This window comes from Canis lupus, chromosome 20 (assembly GCF_011100685.1).
Source record: "Canis lupus familiaris isolate Mischka breed German Shepherd chromosome 20, alternate assembly UU_Cfam_GSD_1.0, whole genome shotgun sequence".
Classification (NCBI taxonomy): domain Eukaryota; kingdom Metazoa; phylum Chordata; class Mammalia; order Carnivora; family Canidae; genus Canis; species Canis lupus.
The window spans coordinates 57,828,139-57,845,178 of NC_049241.1; the positions used below are offsets into that span (position 1 = coordinate 57,828,139).

The 17,040-nt window shown below is 66.1% G+C and overlaps 2 protein-coding genes across 13 annotated transcripts; one reads left to right on the forward strand and one right to left on the reverse strand.

Annotated features, from left to right (window-relative positions):
• Nucleotides 1–5,690: 5,690 nt before the first annotated feature.
• Nucleotides 5,691–10,112, reverse strand: REEP6 (receptor accessory protein 6). 2 transcript variants are annotated; one of them, XM_038567992.1, is made up of 5 exons: nt 9,919–10,112; nt 6,830–6,923; nt 6,613–6,751; nt 6,272–6,440; nt 5,691–5,877 (listed from the first exon to the last, which is right to left on the reverse strand). In XM_038567992.1, the coding sequence occupies exons 1-5, from the start codon at nt 10,031–10,033 to the stop codon at nt 5,840–5,842; spliced, it is 555 nt and encodes a 184-aa protein (XP_038423920.1). In that variant the 5' UTR covers nt 10,034–10,112; the 3' UTR covers nt 5,691–5,839. The 2 variants fall into 2 exon arrangements, with proteins under 2 accessions (XP_038423920.1, XP_038423919.1); XM_038567991.1 differs by lacking the exon at nt 5,691–5,877 and adding an exon at nt 6,008–6,093 and having other exon boundaries at nt 9,919–10,104.
• A 767-nt stretch (nt 10,113–10,879) lies between these two features.
• PCSK4 (proprotein convertase subtilisin/kexin type 4) lies at nt 10,880–17,034 on the forward strand. 11 transcript variants are annotated; one of them, XM_038567979.1, is made up of 15 exons: nt 10,880–11,089; nt 11,352–11,456; nt 12,801–12,893; nt 12,966–13,094; nt 13,173–13,249; nt 13,348–13,436; nt 13,656–13,828; nt 13,917–14,129; nt 14,579–14,679; nt 14,759–14,862; nt 14,930–15,047; nt 15,218–15,439; nt 15,528–15,652; nt 15,939–16,061; nt 16,201–17,034. In XM_038567979.1, the coding sequence occupies exons 1-15, from the start codon at nt 10,895–10,897 to the stop codon at nt 16,668–16,670; spliced, it is 2,337 nt and encodes a 778-aa protein (XP_038423907.1). In that variant the 5' UTR covers nt 10,880–10,894; the 3' UTR covers nt 16,671–17,034. The 11 variants fall into 11 exon arrangements, with proteins under 11 accessions (XP_038423907.1, XP_038423908.1, XP_038423912.1 ...); XM_038567980.1 differs by having other exon boundaries at nt 15,221–15,439; XM_038567984.1 differs by having other exon boundaries at nt 15,260–15,439.
• The last annotated feature ends 6 nt before the right edge of the window (nt 17,035–17,040 follow it).

A 17,040-nucleotide genomic window follows, 5' to 3' on the forward strand; every position in this document is an offset into this window, starting at 1 on the left:
TCTGGAGGCGTGGGGCCTGGGCGCCCCCTGGTGGCAGGAGGGGATTCAAGGCACCTGCTGGGGCCCTCGAGCCGGAGCCCCCCCCTCCCCGCCGCCCCCCTAGGGCACCCCCTTCTCTCCTGGGCAACGGCCTTCCCCCGGAGCGCCCGTTCCCACCCAGCAGCCTCCTTCCGCAGCGCGCACCCAGGCCCCCGAGCCGCTCAGCTCTGCCAGCGCTGCCCCCCCAGCCCGGGGTTACCCCTCTGCCTCACTGCCGCGGTGTGGGGTGTGGCGGGGCGCGGGGGTCCGCGGGGCAGCCCTGCCACAGCCCCAGGCCGGCTGGCCCAGCCGGAGGAGAGGCTCGCGTGGGGCGTGCTCCGGCAGACGACGTGGCCCCGTGAGCAGGACTCCCATCTCTCTGCTGCTCCCTCCCTGGCCCGGCGGCGACATCGTCTCTGGGGACAACAGCAGGACAGTCACAGAGGACAACATGCCCTGGATTTCCTGGTCCACTCTTCAGCTTTAACACAAACAATTAGGAGCCAGAAGAAGACGCTGCCATCCTGAAGCCGTTCGCCCGGCACACGGGTAGGCGGCGCGGGCCGGCCTTCCGCTCTCCAGCACGGGCTCTGGTGTTTACTGGTGACCGTGTCCCCGCGGGCACAAGGCCCACGCCCGTGTGCGCTGGAGACTGGATCGTCGCCCGAAGGGGCCGTAGGGAGGCCGGTCAGGACCGCGCCTGCGGCCAGCTGCCTTGGCCGTCGCCCGGGGCCCCGCTGGAGCGGCCCGTCGGAGGGTAACCGCGGCAGGTGTTTCACGGAGCCCTGAAACGCTCTCCCCACGACGCCGCAGGATGCTGGCTCCGGGTTCCAATGCTTTTCTTACTATTTTTTCTTAAAAGATTTTATTTATTTGAGAGACAGAGAGAGAGCACTAGCTGGAGGGAGTGGCAGAGGGAGCGGGAGCAGCAGGCTCCCCACGGAGCTGGGAACTCGCCGTGGGGCTCGATCCCAGGACCCCAGTTCGTGACCTGAGCCGAAGGCAGATGCTTCACCGGCTGAGCCACCCAGGTGCCCCTTTTCTTACTATTTTTAGCTCTCTGCAGCCAGCAACCCCCTACTGCCTGCCCGGGGCCCGCCCTCCCCTCTCCCTGACCCTGAACCGGGCTGACCCACGGAGGACCTGGCCCAACAGCTGCCGGGAGCCCTCGGCTGTCCCACAGCCCCCAGGGTCACGTGCGGCTCGGCCGGTACCGGCGTGGCCCCCGCGGGGTGCAGTGTGCGGTGTCTGCTCCAGATGAAGGGTCCTCACCGCGGCAGGCCGAACCCGAGTCCAAATCCTAACCTCCAGGACCTGGATGGGGCCTGATTTGGAAAGAAGGTCTTTGCAGATGCAGTTAAGAGTCTCAAGATGAGATCATCCCGGATTATCCAGGTGGGCTCTAAACCCAGGGACAAGTGTCCTCGTAAGACAGGGACAGAGGAGACAGCCACGTGGCCGGGGAGGCGACACTGGGGGATGCGGCCGCACACCCAAGGATGCCTGGAGCCGGAGCAGGCGGGAAGGACCGTCCCCTGGAGCCCGCGCAGGTCGCTCGGTCCCGCCACACTCTGACCCCCGGCTTCTGGCCTCCAGAATGGGGGAGAATGAATCTCTGTAGCTCTCCGCCTCCCCAGGACTCTCAGATGCTCACCCTGCCATCCCTGACCGCTGCACGCCCCAGGAAACACGAGCTCTGCTCACCAGAGGCCGGTTCTAGAAGGTTCCTAGCAGTTTTAGTCACTATATGCCCAAACTGGAAACGACTCCGTCCAACAGAGGAACAGTGCGTGACCGCGCGGCCTGCAGCGTGACAGCGGGGCTCGGGGCCACGCGGGGCAGGGCGGATCCCACGGCCGAGCGCTGCGCGGTGGGGGGGCCCGTTGGCGGTGGCAAGTGACTGGGACGGGCTGGCCGTGAGGCGTCACTGGCTCTGAGTTGCTGCTTACACTTTTCTGCATGTTATTTATTTTTATTTACTTTTAATTTTTTTAAAGATTTATTTATTCATGAGAGACACAGAGAGCAGCAGAGACACAGGCAGAGGGAGAAGCAGGCTGCCTGTGGGGAGCCCGATGCGGGACTCGATCCCGAGACCCCGGGGTCCCACCCTGACCCGAAGGCACTCAACCTCTGAGCCACCCTGGTGTCCCCACTTTTCTGTATGTTTAAATTACAAACAAAACAGGGGCACCTGGGAGGCTCGGTGGGTGAGCGTCTGCCTTCGGCTCAGGGCGTGACCCCAGGATCCTGAGATCGAGCCCACGATCACGATCGGGCTCCTGCTCCCTGGGGCGCCTCTTGTCCCTGCCTCTGCCCCTCCCCCTGCTCCTGCTCACTCTCTCGCTCTGCTCTTTCTCCCAAATAAATAAAATCTTAAACAAACAAACAAACAAACAAACAGGTCTGAGGGGCTAAAGGTCACTGTTTCCACCTGGTAGGGCGCGTGTGTGTCCTCCCACCCGTGCCCCCCGGTCAGCCGATCCCTGGCGGGCCGGGACGGTATTTGGAGGGGCACATCCCCTCTTGCTGCCCCTTGGGCGGCGAGGGTGGACGCCAGCTGCAGGGGAGCCTGGTACCGCCTTCCCCCCTGGACTGTGGCCACGCCGCATTCTTCAAACAGCTGCACCAGCGATAAGCAGACTCCCAGGTCCCTGTCCCCAAGGCCCAGGTGACTCCTCCGCAGGGCAGGGGTGGTGCTGCTTTAATGATTAGGTTCCGGTCCTCCCTCACCCCCAGCAAAGCCTGCGTCCCCAAGCAAAAGCCAAAGTCCTCAGCACCAGACACCTGTGAGGTCAGCCTCGCCCCACTCAGCTCCTCTCTCCGGCTCCCTCATTCAGCTCCAGCCACGGCCAGCCCGCCCTTCCTCCCCGCCGGTGCAGCCCTGCCCCAGGCCCTTTGCGTGTGCTCTTCTCTCTGCCCAGGCCACTTTTGCCCTGGCTGTCACAAGACCCATGCCCTCTGACCTGACTCTCCCGTCTGCACGTCTCTGCTCAACTGTCACCTCTGGAGAGGGCTTTCTCCGGCTCTTCCTGACCCCTGCTCCATTCCCCCCCCAACATTCCCTTCCTTCTGACCTATATATTTATCATGCTGTCGTCACCTCCCCAAATCCTCAGGAGCCAGTATTGTTATCTCTCTGGGCCATTACCACATCCTTGACTGTGGCAACAGGGCCTGGCATACGGCGGGCGCTCAGTATTTGTTGAACGAGCCAACGAATGAGTCGGACCCATCGCTCAGCTCCTTCCCCGTTCTTCCTCAGGCACAGGGCCGCCTCCCTTTGGGGCACAGTGTGTGGGGCGAGAGGGGCCACCAGCAGCTGCAGACAAGCTGGGCCTGCGAAGGCGGGGGCTGGGCTGACGTGCCACTGGCCTGTGGGAAGTGACAGGCACCAGAACTCTCTCCAAACACCGTCCGATGTCCCTGGGGCACCATTACCCTGAGCTGGGAACCCCAGAGTTATGGCCTTGTGAGCATCCTACTGACGCTCCCCTTGTGTTTCTACCAGAAATTGTGACCCGGGGGCAGGGGGGCGTCTGGGGGCTCAGTCAATTGAGTGTCCGGCTTCTGATTTCGGCATAAGTCACGATCACAGGGTCGCACTCAGCAGGGAGCCTGTTTGACAGTCTCTCTCTCCCTCTGCCCCACCCCCTGCTCACACACAATTTCTCTTAAATAAATTTTTAAAGTCTTTTTTTTTTAAGATTTTATTTACTTATTCCTGAGAGACACAGAGTGCAGTAGAGACCCAGGCAGAGGGAGAAGCAGGCTCTCTGTGGGGAGCCTGATGCAGGACTTGATCCCAGGACCCCGGGGTCACAACCTGAGCCCAAGGCAGATGCTCAACTGCCGAGCTACCCAGGCATCCCCAATTTTTTTTAAATCTTAAAAAAAAAAAACCCAAAACACAAGCCATGACCAACCAGAATCTGGGAGAGCAGGCCCTGGTGGGGCGGGGCAGTGGGGGTGCACACGGGTGGGGGGCAGGTCCTTCTGAGCTGTGGCTGCAGGCACCCGGCCACAGGCTTGTCTTCAGGCAATGGGAGGTGCGGTGGGGTTGCCGCCCTCTTCGGGGTGGGCTGAGACACTCTGGACCCCCGGGTGCCGCCCCCCAGCTGACACCACCTCCGTGCTCAGCTCCCCGACACGCACACCCCTGCCAGCTTCCCACTCAGGCTCTACCTCCAGGGACCTGCCCGCCCACGGGGGGTGTTCTCTTGTGTCACTGCACCGTCGGACTGAGTTTGCTTTGTTTGCTCGAGCGTTCGGCAGCTATATCCACGCGACAGGTTTGTCACCCCTCTCGCTGCGGTCTCTGCCTGGTTCTACGATCAGGGCCGGGCTGGTGTCTAGAGGAGATCGACTGCAGGCTGTCGTTCCAGCCTTTGCCCTCACCCCCACGCCCAGGAATGCCACCCTGACGCCAACTGCCAGCACCCCCGCCTTGGGCCAGGGCTTCCTCCACCCCTGCCCCCAACACCGTGTGCAGGGGTGGCCACTGCTCCCCCAGGAGCCAGCAGGGGCGGTGCGCGGGAGCGGTCTTGGCTACACAGGCGACCCAGGCTTCCAGAGCCCACCCCCGCCCCACCTGGGATGGAGCTCCGGGTGCCCACAGCGGTTGGGGCTCGGCAACACCCAAGCTTAGCCTCCGTCCTCTCCCCATCTGCCCCCCCACCCCTGCTGCCGATGCCCGGGATCCTTCCCAAATAAAGGCCTTGTACTCTGGGGTCCCTGGGTGGCGCAGCGGTTTAGCGCCTGCCTTTGGCCCAGGGCGCGATCCTGGAGACCCGGGATCGAATCCCACGTCGGGCTCCCGGCATGGAGCCTGCTTCTCCCTCTGCCTATGTCTCTGCCTCTCTCTCTCTCCTCTCTCTCTCTCTCTCTGTGTGTGACTATCATAAATTTAAAAAAAAAAAAAAAAAAAAAAAGGCCTTGTACTCTAATTCTCGCTCCAATTCTCTGGGAAAAGCCTTCCCAGCCACATGGCAGGAGCGCGGGCAGGCACGTGTGGCTCTCTGGGCCTCAGGTTCTTCAAGCCTCTGCTCTTGGTCGGATGCGACAGTGCCCGCGAAGCCCCCGGCCCCGGGCTCCCCCCGAGGACACACGGCCAGACGGAGCTCGTCCAGATGAGCTTTATTGAGTCGCCCCTAGCAGGCCAGGTGTTTCAGCCGCCAGCAGTGCTGCAGACAGCGCAGCCGGTGCCTGGGGTGGGGCCAGCGGCAGGTGACCTCGGTGGTGGACTCGGAGGTGTACTCCAGGGAGGACTCGGACGGGCCGGAGCCAGGCAGCTCGGGCACCGAGGAGCTGCCGCTGGGCTGCGTCAAGAACTCCTTCCCATTCTGTCTGCCGGACTTGGAGGCCTTGGGGGCCGGGTCCCCGGGCCCATCTGAGGTCTTGTTGGGGGACTGCGCGGGGACGGCGGTGCCGCTGGGGGACTGCGAGCCCTGGCTGGAGGAGGTGTTGGGGTGCTGCGCGGAGCCTGAGGACTCTTGGGCTGGCTGGGGTTGGCCCGAGGCGGTGGCGGATGGCTGGGGACGCTGCTGGCCGGCGGTCTCGGAGGACTGTCTGGACGCGGCTCGCGGCCGAAGCTGCACTCTGGACTTGCTGGGCACCCGGGAGGTGCCGGCCGGGGGGCGCACCTGGGGCTGGGCCGAGATGGTCTGCGAGGAGCTGGCGGGGACCGGCTTGCTCGGGGACGAGGGGCTCGTGGAGGTCTCTGCCGGCGAGTCGGTGGGGGAATCCAGGGGGGACTTGGGCCGCGATGTGCCCCCCGGCTCGCCAGCGGGTGGCGGCTCCTTGTGGAGGCTGGGCGACGCTTTCACTTGTCCTTCTGGAGCTGAGCCACACTTGCTTTGGCTGCAAAGACACGGCCGAGGGGGTGAGGCGGGGCAGGGCGGCGGCCAGGGGCGCGGGGGCCGACGAGGCCGTTCTCCCGTCGTCCGCGGGGACCGCTGTTCACGCAGACCTGCACCCGCACAGGCCGACCTCCCGGGGCTGGGGACTACGTACGCTCAGCTCCAAGGGCGGCTGCGGGGGTGACGAGAGCCCGGCCGCGGGCCAGGGTCTGCAGGACTGGTTCCCGAGAGCGTAGGAGAGAGAGGCTGACAGTGAGGGGGCCGCCGAGGGGGGCGACCCGGGGGGCGGCCAGGACGGAGGGGGCAGGAGAGGGCTGAGCAGGGGCTGGGGGGCTGGGACCCAGGCACACGGAGGCGGGGACACGGCGACACCCCCGCGCCCCGCGAGCACACACCGTCCCGCGTGATTCCGGCCGCCACGTCCAGGGCTCGCCCGCTGAAGTCCCTCACGACGCTGTCCACGGCCTCGTGGTGCTTTAGAAACAGTGGACGAATGGCGCGATGATACAGCATGTGAGCCCCGTTCCACGGCCCGGGAATCATGCAGAACAACAGGAAGGCGCACTGTGGGGACACGGCAGGTGTTAGGCTCGCTGGCCCTGGGGCACGGGGCTGGGCCACCCCTTCGGACAGCCTGGGGACGGGGCAGCAGGGTGCGGTTCCCGCCAGCCCCGGGGCCTGGTCGCCGGCCCGCCCCGGGGGGCCCCAGGCCCGCGTGTGACCTGGCGGCACGCACCTTGCCCGCGTAGTAGAAAGGGAACCAGGACAGGAGTAGATCGCTGAAGAACTCTGCCAGCCCGAACAGGCCGTACACCACCCAGTAGGTGAGCCACACAGTGTCGTCCTCTTTGCTTGGGCTCTCGATAGCTTTGATTCTGGGGGCGGGGCGGCGAGTCAGGGGCTGCCCAGGGCCCCCAGACGCCCCCGCCCCCGGGCAGCCAGCAGGCACTCACGATGCATAGGCGGGGTACACAAAGCCGATTACATTGCACAGTAGAGACGCCCCGAAGCCGAACAGAAGATACAGGCTTAGCAGAGTGGCGGCTCCTGCAGGAGAGAGGGCGTGGGCAGGGCGGCACCCCTGGGCCGCCTCCCGCCGCAGACCCGGTCTGCAGCAACCACTCCCCCTACAAGCTTGGGGACCCCACAGGATGGGTTTGCCACCCTTGCAGCACTTGGGCGACCGTCACCGTGGCCCCGGGCCCCGTGTTTTGTGTCTGTAACCAGGTAACCGGTTGGTCTGTGCTCCCCCCCCCCACCCCGTGCTGGCCCCAGACTGCGAGCCCCCCAAGGGCCGGCGGGGACCTTGGCCCTGAGAGGTACATTTTTTTTTTTTTTTTTTTTTTTTTTTTTTTTTTTTTTTAATTTATTTATGATAGGCACACAGTGAGAGAGAGAGAGGCAGAGACACAGGCAGAGGGAGAAGCAGGCTCCATGCACCGGGAGCCCGATGTGGGATTCGATCCCGGGTCTCCAGGATCGCGCCCTGGGTCAAAGGCAGGCGCCAAACCGCTGCGCCACCCAGGGATCCCAGGCCCTGAGAGGTACAGAGTAGCTGTTTGTTGAACGAGTAAGTGACCATCCGCCAGTATAAGCGCCCTGCTCAGGTCCCATGGGAGGGGCTGGGCACCAGAGACCGGCGTCCGAATGAAAGTCACGGGAGAAAAACCCAAAAGTAAGGCCATTCTGTCATCCGGGCTGGATTCCCAGTAGCAGGGAAAGGCAACATTTGTGACTTTGATCTCAATGGAGTTTTTCATCCTCACCACTGCGGACAATCGGGGCAGGATCATCTTCGGTGGGGACGTCCTGGGCCCTGGGGTGCCAGGCAGCATCCCTGGCCCCCAGCCCCCGATGCCAGGAGCACCCCCAGTCGTGACAGCCACCAACGTCCCCAGTCACTGCCCGGTGTCCCGAGAGGGACAGCATGGCCCCGTGTAAGGACCCTTGTCTTAGCACAAGACAGCTTAGCACAGAGCCCGCTGCTTTCCCACCTGCCGCACAACACGGAGCAGCCTCAGTTTCCCCATCTGTCAATGGAGTGGTAATAGCCCTGTCTCCCAAGGTTGCTGTGGCGATAGCTAAATACCACTCAGCTCTACGCGTTTCCCGAGCACCCTCTAGGCACACACATGCTTTCCCAGTGGTAAATGAGGGCTCAGAGAAAACACCCCTGGGGGAGGCAGGGAACCAGGAGCACGAGCCACTCTGAAAGCAATGATGGTAAATACTGCATTTATTAAGTGCTTCTGGTGTGCAGGTCCCTGCACTTCCTCGCTGTAGCCCACTCAATGGCCAGAACACACTGGAAACTGGGGGAGTGAGACCCAAGGTCACTCAGAGAGCCTCTGGGCTCCTGGGAGTACTTTACAGCCTCCAGCCTCCTCCCCCAGGCTGTTATCTGCAGAGACAGAGGGCACTGGTGTGCCAAAGGGCAGAGTCACCCCCACCCTTCCCCCCACCTGCGTTGGTCTTTATCCCTAGGGCCTGGGGTCAGGGGAGGGAGGGGAGCCTCCCCAGTGGGCCCTAGGAGGTCTGGTCACCGTCTCTGCTGGGTTTCATCTATTGCTGTCCGGGCTGGGAATCTGATCATTTGGGGCAGCTGGGGCCCAAGAGGTCCCACATCTGGATGGGGGGGAAAGTTCTGGTTGGGAGGAGCAGCTTTCCTAGGGCACTTCCCCCCTCAATCCTTATTCCTGCAGCCTCAGCAATGGGTGGATGACCTTGGACATGGGGGGAGCACGCTCTCTGAGATCAGCAACAGATGGAGCTGGGGGGGCAGATGGAGAGGTGAGGAGGGAGGGGTGGATGCTCCAGACAGGGCAGGTGGCAGAGGCAGCCTCCCACGAAGCTCCTGACGCTAGAGGAGGGCCTCAGTTTCTTCCCTGTGACTCTCAGCTTCCCCAGGAGGCCCCTCCCCCCACTGCCCTATGACCTAGAGTCCCTGCCTCCAGGTACCAGGGATGTGGAAACGCGCAGAGAAGCCAGGGCAGGTTCCTGGCTGAGCTGACCTGCCCTGACACCGCAGGCCCCGGGAAGCAAAGCACCGGCCTTCCCTGGGCCGCTGGGCACGGGATCCCCTCTGGGGGAAATGGGAGGAAAGAGGACTCCCAGGATCTGCACACAGAGGTGTTCAGGACACACACCCTGTCCTCACCCAAAGCCCCCCTGCCACGTCTGGACAAAGTGTCCCTGTGATGCACCCCGGGTGTGTGTGTGGGGGTGGCTGCAGAACTGACGGGCCTGGTACACGGGAAAAGAGGGGAAGGAGGCATTTGAGGAGTGCTTCCCAGACAGTCTGGGACACTGGCAGGGGCCCCCCAAGGTCACCGAGGAGGAAAGGAAGAGGAGGGGTCCTGGAATGGTTATAGTCAGGAGTCCCGCTCCCCGGCTGTTGGGGCTCCTCTCTACACTCCCGCATCCACTACCCCTCCAGCCCCGTCACAGCCTCAGACAACCCAACCCAAGTATTCACGCACAGTGGGCCAAAGCCGTGGGGGGGGGTGGGCTCGCAGGAAACGGGAGGGAAGAGACGTGGGGGAGACCCTCCCGCCCCAGCAGGATGCTCCACTTGCTTCCAGGCTGGGATCCTTGTGGGACGGGGTGGCAAGACTCCAGGGCACTGGCCGCCTACCCGCCACCCTCTCCTCCCCCAGGGCGGACACAGCAACTGGAAGAACCGGACTTCGGCCTGGCGGTCACCCAGGGCCAGCAGGGAAGGGGCAGCGGCGGCCTGCGGCCAGACCCGAGGGTGGGAGTGGAGGTAATGCAGGGGCCGAGAGAGGGGGTGACACTCGCCCGAGATCGCACGACGAGGGCAGAGGACAGGCTGCTGGCAGACGCGAGGTCCTGGCGCACGACCCCTCCCCAGCATCTCCGTCTGTCTCCCTGCTGGACGGTGAGGTGCGCCCCGCCGTCCGAGCCCGAGCCCCGCAGAAGGCGCCGGCCGCGAGGGGTCGGGACCGGGGCCCCGGCGCCCCAGGGCCTCAGTGTGCCGGTCGGCGAAATGGGGCAGCAGTCCCGAGCGCCCCGGACGGCTCACCCGCGGCCAAGTACCGCTTGTCGACACCTGTCTTGGCTTCGAGAGCCCCCAGCGCTTCGGTGACCAAGTTCCTCTGTTCCAGAAGGTGCTCGAAGCGCTGGCGCAGGCCGTCCATGGCACCGGCGGGCCCGGGGCTGGCAGCCCGAGCTCGACCGCGGCCCCGCGCACCGGCCCCGCCGCGCGCGTGCCTCCGTCCCGCGGCGCGAGCAGCCCCGCTCCGCCCCCAGGCTGGTCTCCGCCCCCTGCCCCCCGCCCCGGCCAATGGGAGGGCAGGGCGGACAAAGGAGGTGGGGCCTGCCCCGCCTCCCCCGCCGCATTGCCCTCTGGCGGGCCGCGGCCGCCGCAGCCGCGACTCCGGGGGCAGTGGGCGGGGCGCCGCGGCTGAGCGCGCCGATTGGCGGACGGGCCGGGACGTGGGCGGAGCAAGGGGCGGGGCCACGGCCGGGGATTATTGGCTGAGCCGCCGTGGGGGCGGAGCCTCTGGCGGGAGGACCCGAGAGAGGCCGGAGCTGATTGGCGAGGGCAGGGGAGGGGCGGGGCTGATCATAAAGGAGGAGGCAGCCTCTCGGGGCAGGGGGTTGGGGCGCCCCGAGTCCGGGAGGCGGGACTTACTGGGACGCGCTAGTCCGCCGGCGCCGGGCAGGAGGCAGGGCTGACTCTCGGGGGCGGGGCCGAGGAGAGCCGCGGCGACCCGGCTCCTCTGGGTCGGGAGAGCGGGTCACCGTCCAGGTCGGGGACACTGAGGCTGCAGACGGCTCGGGTCTGCGGAGGCCCCGGGCGGCCGTGGGCGCCCCCCGACTCGGGCCGGATCTTCGCGCCCCTCAAGGGGGAGCCGCAAGGCCCCCTGGGAGTTGAAGCCTTCCTGGGGTTGCTATGGCCCCGGGGGCGGGGCGGGCGCCTGGGCCGACTCGGCGGTTTGCCCAGGGGGAGGGGCTTTCGGAGGCCCCGGCCCGGCCCCGCCCCCGCCGCCGCCGCCATGCGGCCCGCCCGGACTGCGCTCTGGCTGCGCCTAGCCCTGGCCCTGGGCCTGGCCCTCGTTGGCCCCCTGCCTGTGGGGTGGTCCTCGGCCCGGGCCCCCATCTATGTCAGCAGCTGGGCCGTGAGGGTGTCCCAGGGTTACCGGGAGGCCGAGCGCCTGGCGCGCAAATTCGGCTTCGTCTACCTGGGGCAGGTGGGTGGGACCCGATGGACAGGAGGGGCGGGGCCTGGACGACCCCAGACCCCGGCAGACGGGAGGGGTACTCAAGATGTCCAGAAGCCCCAGCCCACCCCTGCCTCGACCAGCTTCAGATTCTGGGGCCTCTGGGGGGCGACCGAAGCCCCCACCTGGGCACCTGGTTGGGGGGGAAGCAAGCCAGAGGTGTTGGCCTGTCCTGGGGCACTCCATGTCGGAGCCAGGTGCCATGGTCGCGGATGCTTCTCCACGTTCCCAGATCTTTCCTGACGGGCAGTACTTCCACCTGCGGCATCGGGGCGTGGTCCAGCAGTCCCTGACCCCACACTGGGGCCATTGCCTGCGCCTGAAGAAAGACCCCAAGGTGAGCCTGGGCTGGGGGTCTCGGCCACCTGCCCTGAGTCTGGGTCTCCGCTCGTCCTTGAGGCTCAGCACACTGTCAGCATTTCTTGTCGCTCCCACCCCTTCCCCCAGCCCCCTCCTCTGTCTCACTCCGAAAGATCAAGATTCCTACATACTCCGTACAGAGGGCAGATACTGTTGGAGTTCACGGGATGGGGGGAAGGGAAGTGGCCCTTTATAGGATGGGGGCAACGGCTCCAGAGTAGGAATCCCGCTTGAAGTCACCCAGCGAGCCTGTGAGATGCTCAGAGAAGTCCCGGATTGGGAGAAAGGCTTTAGCTGCCAAGTTGGGGGGTCGAGGCTGAGTCTGCAAGCCCTCAGGAGCCATGACGGGGTATGGGCTGGGCCAGGGGAGCTGATCGGCATGGAGGCAAGAGCCTTGATGGCCTGAAACCCACTGGGAGCACTGGGGACAGAAGTCAGTGGTTCCAGATAGGGTTTGTGGGACAGAGGGGCCAGGGTTTGCCTTTGCCGATGGATTGGTTGTGCAGGACGGAGAGAAATCAGGTCCAGCTCCGTAGTGTGGAGCTGGGCAAATGGGGAGATGGTTGCCCCATCACTGAGATGAGGGCGAGGGCACATGAACTGGTTTGGGGATGTTGAGAGATCAGCAAGGGAGAAGGAAGGGCAGAGGTCTGAGGGAGAACAGCCTCGGGCAGGCAGAGGAGCATGTGCAAAGGCCCCGGGGTGAGTCAGCCGCCGTGGCTGCGGCAGAGGGAGGCTGGTGAGGGCCAGATAAGCAGGGCTTCGTGGGCCCCGGAGAGAGGGGCAGCAGAGCACGGTCTCAGCAGAGAGTGATGCTGTAAAGAGGCATGGGGCAGAGTGGGGACCAGGGAGGAGGTGGGTATGGCCACCCAGGGGTGTCTTGTGAGGGGTGGGGAGGACTGGTAGAGAGAAATGGCCACCGCAGCAGGGAGATGGGCAGGTCTTGGGCAGAAGAATCTGGAACAGCGACTGGAGAAGGGGCAGGGCTGGACCTCGGGTCAGTGGGCCCAGGGCCCCTCTGAAGGTAGTGCCCCAGGCACGTGAGGACCCCAAAGAGCAGCCCCAGCAAACACAAGGCCTGTGGCCCACCCCCCACCACAAGGGACCAGGACAGGCTGTGGCCCACCTGGACACATGCCGCCACAGACAGCTGCCCCTTGGCGGGCCTGGGGAGGAGGCCTGTTGACCCGGGCCCTTTCGGGAGAGACTCAGGGGGGCAGGTCCCGTTGGGCGGCAGGTGCGTGAGGGCAGGAGGGTGGGGTGGAGGGTGGGCTGGCTGGAGGGGTGCAGCCCCCCTCCTGCAGTGTGCGCCCGTCTCCAGGTGCAGTGGTTTGAGCAGCAGACGCTCCGGCGGCGGGTGAAGCGCTCGGTGGTGGTACCCACGGACCCCTGGTTCCCCAAGCAGTGGTACATGGTGAGCGGCCTGGGCAGGGGTGGGGGTGGGCTGCGCCAGTGCCCCACTGACCCCCACCCCCACCTCGCACAGAACAACAAGGTGCAGCCGGACCTGAACATCCTGCAGGTCTGGAGTCAGGGGCTGTCGGGCCAGGGCGTGGTGGTCTCTGTCCTGGACGACGGCATCGAGAAGGACCACCCGGATCTCTGGGCCAACTACGTGAGACCGGGGGCACTGGGGCGGGGGCTGTCCCAGGTCCCACGGCCCGGCCCCCCTCATGTCCCCACTCCGCCCCAGGACCCCCTGGCCAGCTACGACTTCAATGACTACGACCCAGACCCCCAACCGCGCTACACGCCCAGTGACGAGAACCGGTGAGCCTGACATCCCACAGGGTGTAAGGGGAGCCCCCGGTGCCCTGCGGGGGCCGTGGGGGGCACTGCAGCTGGCTCCCCTCTCCCCTTGGCGCCAGGCACGGGACCCGCTGCGCTGGGGAAGTGGCAGCGATGGCAAACAACGGGTTCTGCGGCACTGGCGTTGCCTACAATGCCCGAATTGGAGGTACGTGGGGTCCAGTTCCTCCTGCCCCCGACGCTGGGTGACCGGCGGTGCCGGGTACAGTTAGCGGACAGACCCGAGAAGGCACCTCTGGGGGCCACAGGGCCCCGCACGAATGCCCTCCTGTGGGGAGCAGAGGGGGCCCCTTGGTCAGACCTGCCCGGAGGGGTGGGGTGTGGCGGGGCATCCGCCGAGGCCCGACGCCCACCCCGCTCTGGGCAGGCGTGCGCATGCTGGACGGCACCATCACAGACGTCATCGAGGCCCAGTCGCTGAGCCTGCAGCCGCAGCACATCCACATCTACAGCGCCAGCTGGGGCCCCGAGGACGACGGCCGCACGGTGGACGGCCCGGGCATCCTCACCCGGGAGGCCTTCAGGCGCGGCGTGACCAAGGTGAGCACACCCGGGGCCGCGGTGGGCCTGGGCCTGCTCTCAAGGCCGACGCCCCCATCCCGGTTCCCCCACCTGTCCCTGTGTGCAGGGCCGCGGTGGGCTGGGCACGCTCTTCGTCTGGGCATCGGGCAACGGCGGCTTGCACTACGACAACTGCAACTGTGACGGCTACACCAACAGCATCCACACGCTCTCGGTGGGCAGCACCACCCAGAACGGCCGCGTGCCCTGGTACAGCGAGGCCTGCGCCTCCACGCTCACCACCACCTACAGCAGCGGCGTGGCCACTGACCCGCAGATCGTGAGTGCCCGCTGCCCCTGTCCCTGCCCTCTGCCCCCCGGCCCCTGCCGCTGCCCTCCTGGCCCTGCCCTCCTGGCCCCTGCCCCATTCCCTCCTGTTCTCTGCTCCCTCCGGCCTGTTTGTCCCCACTTTCCCACCTGCCCCTTTTCTCCTATCCCCTTGCCCTGATTCACTCCCACCCCTCCCCTTCTGCTGTCCCCTCCCCCGACTGTGCCCCCTCCTAGGGGCTGCCCTGTGACACCTGGAACACGATGGGCCCCAAGACCAGACTCCACAGCTGTCACCCCTTCACACACCCTCCTGTCTTCCAGGCAGGGTCAGCTCCCCAGGTGTGCGACCTGGGCGGCACTCAGGGACCCGTCCCTGGTGGTATCTCTGCGGTACCTTCTTGAACAAAGTGTGGGTTTGCATGTGTGCCAGGCCCCCCAAGTCCCCCCGTCTGCCCCTAGGTCACCACAGATCTGCACCACCAGTGCACGGACAAGCACACGGGCACCTCGGCCTCAGCCCCGCTGGCTGCGGGCATGATTGCCCTGGCTCTGGAGGCCAAGTAGGTGACGGAGGGGACCCCGCTTACTGCGCTCACCCCCCAACACGGCCCCAGCTCACCTGCCCTCGCCTGCCCTCAGCCCATTCTTGACATGGAGGGACATGCAGCACCTGGTGGTCCGCGCGTCGAGGCCAGCACAGCTCCAGGCCGAGGACTGGAGGACCAACGGTGTGGGGCGCCAAGGTGAGGCAGGGCCAGGGGGAGGGGGCGCCACGGCCGCGGGGCGAGTGATGACCACCCCTCCACACAGTGAGCCACCACTATGGCTATGGGCTGCTGGACGCCAGGCTGCTGGTGGACATGGCTCGAACGTGGCTGCCCACACAACCCCAGCAGAAATGCGTCGTTCGGATCGTCCACACCCCCACGTGAGCGCCCTCCTCAGCCGCCCCCCACTGTGCCCACCTGCCACCTCCCCACACTTGTCATTACCATGGGGGGGGTGACGCACACGTGGGAGGCTGGCCCCAAGGCCTGTTGACCCACCTGTAACGGAGAGGTAAGCCCAGACCCCACCTGCTGGCCGCCCATCCCCCAGCAGGCCCGCAGGAGGGGCCCTCACCCCCCACGCTGCCCCTAGCCCCATCCTGCCACTGACGCAAGTGAGGAAGAACGTGTCGGCCTGCGCGGGCCGCGCCAACTACATCCGCTCCCTGGAGCACGTGCAGGTGCAGCTGTCTCTGTCCTACAGCCGCCGGGGGGACCTGGAGATCTCGCTCACCAGCCCCATGGGCACCCGCTCCACGCTCGTAGCCATCAGGTACAGGGCTGGAGGCGCACACCGGGGTCCGGGGTCCCCCACCACCTAGCGGCCCCGCCTCCACCCCCACCCCCACCTCCCATCCCAGACCCTTGGACGTCAGCGGCCAAGGCTACAACAACTGGATCTTCATGTCCACCCACTTCTGGGACGAGGACCCGCGGGGCCTGTGGACCCTGGGCCTGGAAAACAAAGGCTACTATTTCAACACGGGTGAGGGCTGCGTGCAGGCTGGGGCCCCCGGGGACCCCTCGCAGAGGGGTGCCCAGCAGTCCCCCCGACAGACCCAGCGTGTGTGTTCGGTGCATACTGGGCACCCGGTTACCAGCACACAGTAGGTGTTCAGTTACCCCTGCACAGCGGGGGCTCAGCCCGGTGCCGTCAGGGTCTGGGAGTCCAGCTCCGGGCGGGGTGGCCGGGGAGAGGGGCCCGGGCGGGCAGGACCAGGCGGCCAACAGCCTCTCCCCCTCCTCCCCGTGCCCACCGCAACCCCTGCCAGGGACGCTGTACCGCTACACGCTGCTGCTCTACGGGACTGCCGAGGACATGACGGCGCGGCCCCCGGGCCCCCAGGTGACCAGCAGCGCGTGTGTGCAGCGGGACACAGAGGGGCTGTGCCAGGGTGAGTGCCTGGCGTGGCACGGCCTGCTTGCTGGGAGGCGGCAGCGGCGGGCAGTGTGCGTGTGCAGCCCGGGGCGGGAGGGCAGTCTCATGCCGTGTGGGCCTCGGCCCCTCACCCCCCGGGCATGTCCCCCGCGCAGAATGCCACAGCTCTGCCTACACCCTGGGCCACCTCTGCCTTTCCTACTGCCCTCCGAGGTACTGCAAGCACACCCAGCAGGCGGTGACCGGCGGGCCTGGGCGCCCGGCCACACCCGCGCTGCACGTCTGCTCCAGCTGCCGCGCCTCCTGCTGCCCCTGCCGCGGCGGCTCGCCGCTCAACTGCACCGCCTGTCCCCCGTCGTACTCGCTGCGTGAGCATCGGGGCTCCTGCTCGGGACCTGTGCCTCCCAACAGCCCCCCCCAGCCCACCGCAGTCGGCCACCCCAGGTGCCACCGTGGCCGTGCCCAGGCTGTGGTATTGACGCTGCTGGCCGTGGCCTTCGGGAGCCCCTTACTGTGCCGCATCCTCTACAGGCTGCCCGCCGCCAGGTGGGGGCCTCCCCGGCGCTGGGGCCACCCCCGCCACCCCCCCAGGTCCAGCTGCTGTCTGGAACCTAGAGACATCTGACTAGGAGGGAAACCAGTGCCTGGACAGGCACCGCTGTCCTGCTCCTTTGCTTCAGACTGGAACCGGGCTGGGGATCGGAGAACCTGCCCCGAGGAGGCCCAGCCGGTCACTGAGGCCCCCGGGCCGGGGGTGGCCAGTGTGGCATCCTGGACCCAAAATTGGCAGGTCCAGGGGAAACAGAGAGAAAAGTCTCGTTACACAGTTTGGGGTGGGGGTGGGGTGGGGTGGGCTGAGGTCGGGCGGTGACAGCCATCCCTTCCCAGCCCCAGAAGCGGGCCGGAGGAGCAGGGACAACAAACGACACCACCCAGGGTCTCAGGCACCACATCCCACCTCAGAGTTTGCAAATAAAGGTTGAATAGGAGGTGCC

Excerpts from the sequence above, each read along its gene's own strand:
- PCSK4 (XM_038567979.1), top strand. The coding sequence starts at position 10,895 with ATGCGGCCCGCCCGGACTGCGCTCTGGCTGCGCCTAGCCCTGGCCCTG. Across the intron at positions 14,863-14,929 it reads CAACGGTGTGGGGCGCCAAG|TGAGCCACCACTATGGCTAT; the intron begins GTGAGGCAGGGC and ends CCCTCCACACAG. Across the intron at positions 16,062-16,200 it reads CACAGAGGGGCTGTGCCAGG|AATGCCACAGCTCTGCCTAC; the intron begins GTGAGTGCCTGG and ends TCCCCCGCGCAG.
- REEP6 (XM_038567991.1), bottom strand. The coding sequence starts at position 10,033 with ATGGACGGCCTGCGCCAGCGCTTCGAGCACCTTCTGGAACAGAGGAAC. Across the intron at positions 6,441-6,612 it reads CTTTCTACTACGCGGGCAAG|TGCGCCTTCCTGTTGTTCTG; the intron begins GTGCGTGCCGCC and ends GTGTCCCCACAG. Across the intron at positions 6,094-6,271 it reads GGCCGGAATCACGCGGGACG|TCCTGCAGACCCTGGCCCGC; the intron begins GTGTGTGCTCGC and ends CTCGGGAACCAG.